At 40.3% G+C, this 8,879-nt stretch overlaps 1 protein-coding gene and 1 pseudogene across 1 annotated transcript; one reads left to right on the top strand and one right to left on the bottom strand.

The window, feature by feature from the left end:
- Nucleotides 1–1,522: 1,522 nt before the first annotated feature.
- Nucleotides 1,523–8,847, top strand: LOC102432728 (ectonucleoside triphosphate diphosphohydrolase 7-like; the record flags this gene model as incomplete). Its single annotated transcript, XM_006109124.3, has 4 exons — nt 1,523–1,689; nt 4,469–4,793; nt 7,019–7,104; nt 7,935–8,847. Coding segments are annotated over 4 exons (744 nt in total), but the record flags the coding sequence as incomplete, so codon positions are not given.
- Nucleotides 2,943–4,208, bottom strand: LOC111824757 (annotated as a pseudogene).
- Nucleotides 8,848–8,879: the final 32 nt, after the last annotated feature.

Raw genomic sequence — 8,879 nt, 5'->3', positions numbered from 1 at the left:
ACCCATACGACTGTCAGCTGATTTCTCAACAAAAACTATGCAGGCCAGAAAGGAGTGATAAGAAATATTCAAAGTGATGAATAGCAAGAACCTACAACCAAGATTACTCTACCCAGCAAAGCTATCATTCAGAATTGAAGGTCAGATAAAGAGCTTCACAGACAAGAAAAAGCTAAAGGAGTTCATCACCGCCAAACCAGTATTATATGAAATGCTGAAGGGTAGTCTTTAAGAAGAGGAAGAAGAAGAAAAAGGTAATTAAAAAAGAAGAGCACTGTCTTTGGATTTAGACCAACTTGCCTGGGTACAAATATTTGTTCAGAGACTTGCGAGCTTGTGTTCTTTCTCTGAGCCTTAGTTTCCTAATATATAGGAAGGGAACAACAGTAGTATCTACTTCATAAAGTTGTGAGGATGAAATACATCCATGAGTGTAAAGCACTAAGCAGACTGGCAACCATATAATAAATGTTTAATACATTTTAGCAATTATAAGTATACTGCCTGTCTCCTAAAGTTGCCTTAGAGTTAATCATGATAATGCATATACATCCCAGAGCACAGTGTTCGGTACATACTTGTTCATTAAATTTATTCCCTTGTTCATTAAATGATTACCAAATGATTATTTATTACCAATGATTTCATTCTTATATTTCTTACCTGACTAGAATGTAAAGAATGTACTTTGAGCCCTGGCCAATGTGGGTCAGTGGTTGAGCGTTGTCCCATGCACCAAGAGGTCACTGGTTCGATTCCCTGTCAGGGCACATGCCTGGGTTGTGGACTTGATCCCCAGTAGGGGGCGTGCAGGAGGCAGCTGATCAATGATTCTCTTCATTAATGTTTCTATCTCTCTTTTGCTCTCTCTTCCTCTCTGAAATCAATGAAAATATAAAAATAAAATAAAAATAAATCTTAATCTTAAATGCCTAATGTATTTTTTATACAATTCACAAAATTGTGCACATTCACAAAATTATGCCACCAAATGAAACTTCATATTCATTATTAGTCATAAATAGATAGATAGAGCACCTTTTCAATGGAGGTACAATAAAATTGAACTTTCCCAATTCCAATGTCACAGGGAACATTAGGACTTCTTGAATAGTTTCAGAAAAGGCCATAGAATACATCTCATGATGATTTCCCAAATTCCTTAAATTTATTTTTTTCAAAGGATTTTTTTCTAATTATGAAAACACTACATTCCCATTTTAGAGAACTGGAAAATGAGAAAAGTACATGCAAGATAATGACATCTGTAGTATTTCTACCTTCTATATAACTACAAATTGTGTTTTAGTCTCTAACTTGGTATTTAGCCTCCCTGATTTGTTCTTTTTTATACAGTCTTGTCACTTTATGTTTTTGTTTAAAATAATGCTATGAGGATGAAAGAATGTTACAGATATTTTAAATAGTCATATCAAATGAAGCCTGATGTATAGCAATGTCATAGCTTTCTAGAAATCAACCTAAACTAAAATTCCCTTTTCCCCTTTACATTGTATTACAGGAAGAGGCTGCGAAGATCCTGCTGGCTGAATTCAACCTGGGCTGTGATGTGCATCACACTGAACATGTGTATAGGGTTTACGTCACCACCTTTTTGGGTTTTGGGGGCAACTTTGCCCGACAGCGCTATGAAGACCTTGTGCTGAATGAAACGCTTAACAAAAACAGGTACGTTTGACATGGGGTCTGTGCTTCCGAAATAGAATGTTGTCAGATTGCAGATATTAGAAATATTCATATCCTACTAAGATACGTCCTTGCTTTCTTCTTCCTGACCAGCCCTGCCAATGGGGTAGTATCTCGTAGAGACCCTCTGGTAGTTGATCTGGTAGTTGAGACCCTCTGGTAGATGATCTGGGTGAGAGTGCATTCTAATCTTTGTTACATAACAGGATCCATAAAAAAGTACAGCAGCTTATTGTGGTGACCTCTTGCTGTGTCTCACTTCAGACCTCATGGGATTGAGATTAAGTTGTTAATTTTAAATGTGCAGTATAATATAGATTCTAGCAGTTCCTTATACATGGAAATGCTCAAGACATGCTTGCTGAATTACAGTGTAGTTGCATGTTTTGTGGGAGTTAGGTTCTGTAGTGTGCTTAAAAGATAAAAAGCATGTGTAGTCAAAATTAACCTTTAAGTTATTCTCTTGTTATTTCCAGAATGACAGGTTTCCTTCAGCCTGGACCAGATCACTGATTTTTTAAAATTTTATTTGAGTACCAGATAAAGTAGTTAGGCCATAATGTACAAACAATTGTGGGTTTCTTTAGCATTAAAAATTATTTTATAGTCCTAGCCGGTTTGGCTCAGTGGATAGAGCATCAGTCTGCAGACCAAAGGTTGCAGGCTCCTCCCCGGCCCAGGCCTTGGCAGGGCTCATCCAGGAGGCAACCAATCAATGTGTTTCTCTCACATCGATGTTTCTGTCTTTCCCTCTCTCTTCCACTCTCTAAAAATCAATGGAAAAATATCCTCAGGTGAGGATTAACAACAACAAAAATAATAAATAAATAAATAAAACATTTAAAATTATTTTACCATTCTGCACATTGAAGGAAAGCATAATAGATGGCAGTTCTTTTCACCATACAATTATTTACCCCCATTTGTTTAGCTAGAAACACTACTTTGAAAAGGTATTGATATATCCCATTTGTAGAAGTACTGGTATATGTTAGTTTTCTACAGCTCTAAATTATGTTGGGAGCATGTTAAAAAATATTGTCTCATAAATCTTTAAAGTTTTTGTAAGAGTTCAAGAAGTTTTGGGAGAATCCTGTTAATCCTGGATACTTGATAAATGCATTGAAATTAAGCAGTGTGTTTGTATTCTGAAAATACTCTTAAATCCATACAAATGTTACTTGGGTTATGGAGCTCAGGTCACTCCTGCTGGCACTATGACATCTGAACAATTATTATGAAAGTTTCACACCAATTTTGTTTTGTTCCTTCTTCGTTAGTCACTGTGCTTCCTTTTCCATTTTCTTCCTTTGTTGTTCTGCTGCTCTTTTTTTCTGCGTCTGCTGTTTTCTACCTCAGACTTTGCCAGGCTGCATCGTCTTCCCACACATTGGCATTTTCTTGCCATGTATCTAAGTCATCTACTGGTAATTCAGATAAGCGATTATTCACCTTGTGTGGTTGCTAATCTATCAGAGAAACCTGTGCTTCCTGAGATGTCAAAACTTCCTGGTTCTATCTTCTTAAAACAATTTTCTAAGTTTTCCTTATAGTTAGTGTCACATCCCTAAAATAGGCTCCAGTTGCCCAAGCATTTTGTTGTGTTGCCACATTCCCATTCTCTTTTTCAGTCTTTATCCTTGTGTGTGCATCCTCATCTCAGGAAGTCCACTCTTCATGTCTGTCTGCTTAGGAACTGATGCATAGTTAACCACAGTTGGCAGTTACTTGGTCTGCACTTAATTTTCATCCCTGCCAAGATCTACATTTTAAAAAAAAATGTTTTTGTTGATTTCAGAGGAGGAGGGAGAGGGAGAAAGAGATAGAAACATCAATGATGAAAGAGAATCACTGATCAGCTGCCTCTACTGGCACGCCCTCTACTGGGGCAGGAGCCCACAACCCAGGCATGTGCCCTGACCTGGAATCGAACTGTGACTTCGTGGTTCATAGGTCAATGCTCAACCACTGATCCAGGCAAGATCTGCATATTAATCTCCTCAGGAATGAGAATACTGTCGCTCTTGGCAAGTATAGACTTTAACCAGAACTGTGTGAAGGCCCTTCCCTACCCAGTCACAGCCAGGCATGTGTACCTCACTATTGCCAGCCATTTAAAAAAAAATTCTCACCTGAAGATATGTTTTTCATTGATTTTAGAGAGAGGAAGGGAGAGAGAAACATTGATACAAGAGAAACATCGATTGGTTGCCTCCTATACATGTCCCTTCAGTGTATGGGACGATGCTCCAACCAACTGAGTGAGGCACACCGGCCAGGGCACTATTGCTAGCCTTTGACACTGCACCCCTCCAGGTCCTCTCCTGAGGAAACTCCCCAGTCCCTCCCACTTCCCCTCCTTCCAGTAGTTCTTTTAAACATTAGAACCACACTAGGCAGGGTGAGATCTTTGCATTTTTAAGAGGCAAGTGGGAATGAAGACTGGATGGAGAATAGCAGATTCACATCTCCAGTTTTACTTTACACTGGGAAATACACATGTTGACTAAAAGGTTGAACAAAATTGATCACTGCCATATTTCTCTCTTTTTCCTTTTTTTTTGCTAAATTGAATTTGCTTAAATGAAATGTTCATGTGACTCAACTACATGGTAATACTCTATCCTCATTTCTGGGGAGGTCGTGCAAAAGAGCAACTAGGTATCCATGAAGCACATTCTTAAGCCAGGTTTCTTCAACTAGGCTTCTTAGAGTAGATTGAGTACAGTAGTGATGATGTGTTTTGTTGTCACTGCAATAGGTTGTTGGGCCAGAAGACAGGTCTGAGTCCTGACAGTCCATTTCTGGATCCTTGCCTGCCCGTGGGACTCACAGATGTGGTGGAGAGGAACAGCCAGGTCCTGCATGTCCGAGGAAAAGGAGACTGGTCGACTTGTGGGGCAATGCTGAGCCCCCTGCTGGCTCTCTCTAACACCAGCCAGGCCTCCCTGAATGGCATCTACCAGTCACCAATTGACTTCAACAACAGCGAGTTCTACGGTTTCTCTGAGTTTTTTTACTGTACGGAGGATGTGTTGCGCATCGGTGGCCGCTACCATGGGCCAACATTTGCCAAGGCTGCTCAGGTAAATTATTAATAAGAAAGATGACTCAGGCCACCAGTGGCTATTCATTAGATGCCTAATTTTGCTCCAGGTGCTATGCAAAGAGCTTTACATGCATGGTTTCACTTGACTCTTTACAGGAGCCCTATGAACTCTGATTTTACAGGTGAGGAAGTATAGTATTTAGGGGAATTAAGGAATTTGCTATGCTATACTACCTTCAATTAGTTAAGCTTAGCTTCCCAGTGTCCTCTCAGCCAAAGTATCACCCAGCTCCAAAATTGTTGTGGCAGCTAATAGTTTTCCTCTAACTCACCAATAGTCTTGTTTAATGTTTGTGGCCAAGTAGTATCATCTTTAGATATTTTTCCCTACTGGGTGTTTCCAGTTGTAATGTGCTTTTGGAGATGATGTCACACAAGTGGACAAGTCCATTTTCACTTTCTTGGTTTGAGCTATTAAAAAGTTGAAGTGGTACACGGTCACTGAGAATATTATTAGAAAGATGTGAAAATGTGCAATGATGGGGGAAGTATTCTTTAAATTTAAATTCACTTTGAACATATATAAGACTCAAGCATCCTATAGGCTTAAATCATTAGTTACCTGGACAGGTGAAAGTTCAACTAGCTTTCTTTAGTTCCTGCTTTAATTTAGATTCATCACTTTGAATTTTTGTGTAGAGTTCTCTGATCTCTTTCTTAGCAGAGAAATTTATGGGAAGAAGCTGTTCTCTCTTATATTATTTATCTTTTCCTTCCTGCTTTCTTATAATTCTCTAGGGTTCTCTTGGTGGAAGACTTCCAATGGAAGAATATGTGTACTATTCTGTTCCCTAAAGGCAGTCCTTAAGAAATATTGAGGAAAACCTGGTTCATGTTTGCTTTGTCCTCTCCAGTCTCCAGGATTACCCTCATATTTCCTTTTCTTTCCCAGGGTCCAAGGGCTCCCTAACTGTCCATGGCCTGAATCTTTCTCTCATTTTAAAACTTCAAATTTTTTCCCCTTGACCACTGCTTGCCCAAGTTGGTAGTGGCTTAATATGTTCTCTTTCCCAGGTAAAAAAGATGATTTTATTTTTATTCCCTTATTCTTTTTCACTTTGACTCTTATTTTATCTTCCCGATGATACCTTCCCTGGCCACCACAGCCAAAATTGCAGGCCTCCCCAATATTACCTATTTCCTTTTCCTGATTTATTTTTCCTGTGAGCATTTATGTCATTTAACACATTCTGTACGTGTACATGTGTACGTATGTATGTATATTTAGTTACTAGAGGCCCGGTGCATGAAATTCTTGCATGGGAGGCGGTGAGGGGGGGGCCCCTCAGCTCGGCTTGCACTCTCTCACAATCCAGGACCCCTCAGGGGATGTCTGACTCCTGGTTTAGGCCTGATCCCGCATCGGGCCTAAACCGGCAGTCGGACAATCCCTCTCGCAATCCGGGACTGCTGGCTCCTAACTGCTCGCCTGCCTGCCTCATTGTCCCTAACTGCTCGCCTGCCTGCCTCATCGTCCGTAACTGCTCACCTGCCTGCCTCATCGCCCCTGTTTCTGCCTCAGCCCTGCTCCTGGGGCTTCGTCCGGAATGATGTCCGGAAGGTCGTTCGGCTGTCTGGTCTAATTAGCATATTATGCTTTTATTATTATAGATTGTCTCCCACCACTAGAATGTAAGCTTCTGAGAAATGAAGAAATTCAACAGAAATTTTTGTCTGTTGTATTTACTGCAGATCCCCTGGCACCTGGAATAGCACCTGGCACATAGTGGACATTCAGGAAATGTTAGTTTACAAACAAAGCAAAAGGAATGATTCCTTTGGTGAGAATTATCGCATGGAGGCAGTGCTAGGTGTTTGACGATTCTGTTCCATCTGCTCTACCTGCTCGTGTCAGTCCTTTGTAGAGTAGAATCATGCTCTCTTCGAGTTCTGATGTTGATATTTCTGGTCCTAACCTTACCCCTCTCTGAGGCCTACGAGGGTTAGGAGTCATCTCAGGCTGGCTTTGTACTGGACTTGGAGGTGCTAGGAATAAAAAGGAGTATTTCTAGCCCGAGTCCTGGGACTTGCGTTGCACAGAACCTGGCACAGTGTTCAGTGAATGAATATGCCATTTATGATTTCCTTTGTCAACTAGTAGCCCACAAGCCACTTTAGAAATGGAACAGCTGTGACTGTGGGGGAAGTTTATAGAGTTTGCCTCCAATTTCATGTTGCACAATTTCTCTGTGGTCATTCCAGGACTACTGTGGCATGGCTTGGTCAGTACTAACTCAGAGATTCAAGAATGGCCTTTATTCATCACATGCAGATGAGCATCGACTCAAGTAAGTAATTTCCTTTTCCCCCTTACATGTGGCCTTAAAATGTAGATAAAGTGTAATGAAGGAGAGCAAGTGAGCAATACTAGATTGGATTTTATGTTGAAGGAGAATTTGAATATATCAGATTTTGATTTTCTGAGTGATAGGGGCCGAATAATGAGCCTATTTTAGTAAGGCCAAGGGAAACCAGTGGTTACCAGAGTTCACACCAAGTGGTTTGAAATAAAAAGTGATGGCCTTTTTTTAAAAAAAAACTTTATTAAAATACAAAATATGCAGAAAAGTAGACATAACTAACATAAACCCTTATGTAACTATCACCCAGTTTCAACAAATGTCAGTTTGGTTCAGTGGTCCTCTCATTTTGTAAATATTTTAGTTTAAAATTTTAAACTCATGAACAAAAATAATACAATGAAATTCTGTGTACCTCTCCATCACCCAGCTTCTCTACTGGCCAATCTTGTCTCATCTATTTTCCCACCCACAACTCCCTTCTTGTCATAATTGGGTTATTTTGAAGCAAATCCCAAACTTCATAATTACATATGTAGATATTTCAGCATGTTGTCTGAAGATAAGAACTCTTAAAACAAAAAAGAAAGAAAAAGAAAAGAAAAACATAGCCATAATATTATTACTGCAGAAAGGTGTTCTTCACATTTGTGGTAAATGTTAAGTTAATTAGACTCAAATTTGGCTCCACCTAGCGGTGAGGAAGGTGAAGCTGGGAGAGAGATTTTTGACATCCAGTGGGAGTATGCAAAGGAAAGCATTAGAATTGTTTTACTTCTAATGTAAAATTTTATTGATGAGTTATTTTTGTCACACAGATATCAGTGTTTTAAATCGGCTTGGATGTACCAAGTCCTTCATGAAGGATTCCACTTTCCCTATGACTACCCAAACCTACGGACAGCCCAGCTGGTATATGACCGGGAGGTCCAGTGGACGCTGGGAGCCATTCTGTATAAAACACGATTCCTACCACTCAGGTAAGGTGGACTAACAAAGCTGGCGTCTTGAGCTCAGAATAGGTTAGTTAGTGCCTCAGAATAGGTTTCTTAAGCCACACCTCCCACAAACAAACAAGCAAGCAAGCAAGCAAACTCGCTTTATTCCTACCAGGTGGGCTGCTCTTACTATGTTGAAATAGAAAGAAGGTTGAGCATTATGGGTCTGGAGTCCGTTCCTCAGCTTTGCACTTTCAGAAATTCAGTTTTATTTGTTGATCCACCACAAATCAAACTTTAGGGTTGAGCTCTCACTAACCACTTCCAAGACACTGAGAAACTAAAACGGCATTCTTAAATTACCCTGGAAAACACATCTGACCATAAAACTGGGGTAGGCTGTCTGTCCAGAGCCATCTCTCCTAATGACCAGTGCCAGGCTAGAGATGGTGCCACTGCCTCGAAGGCTTTCGGTGGGCCCGAATTCCAGCAGAAGGTGCGAGATGCTTCGAGGGGGGAAATTTTCATCACACGATCATGGCCTGATGTCTTGCTGTTGTGAACCAGAAGGTATTTGGGATAATCTTTAGGTACTCTCTCCCTGGATTATTTCAAAACTAAAATGAATTCTTATTTTTTGATGCCTGTTTCACTAAACTCAGTACTGTCAAAAGCCTTGCAGGTGATAGAAGTCAGAGAAGTGGGGAGCTAGAGAGTGTGTGCCCTCCGAGAAGGGCTGGCCCCTGTCATGCAGAAGTGATGGCCCAGCATTTGCCACTTCTCATTTGTCAAGAGAAGCCAGAAGTCCAGATTTTATATGCAGTC

Source organism: Myotis lucifugus, unplaced genomic scaffold (assembly GCF_000147115.1).
Source record: "Myotis lucifugus unplaced genomic scaffold, Myoluc2.0 scaffold_6183, whole genome shotgun sequence".
NCBI classification, from domain to species: domain Eukaryota; kingdom Metazoa; phylum Chordata; class Mammalia; order Chiroptera; family Vespertilionidae; genus Myotis; species Myotis lucifugus.
This window is presented reverse-complemented; position numbering and strand designations above follow the sequence as displayed.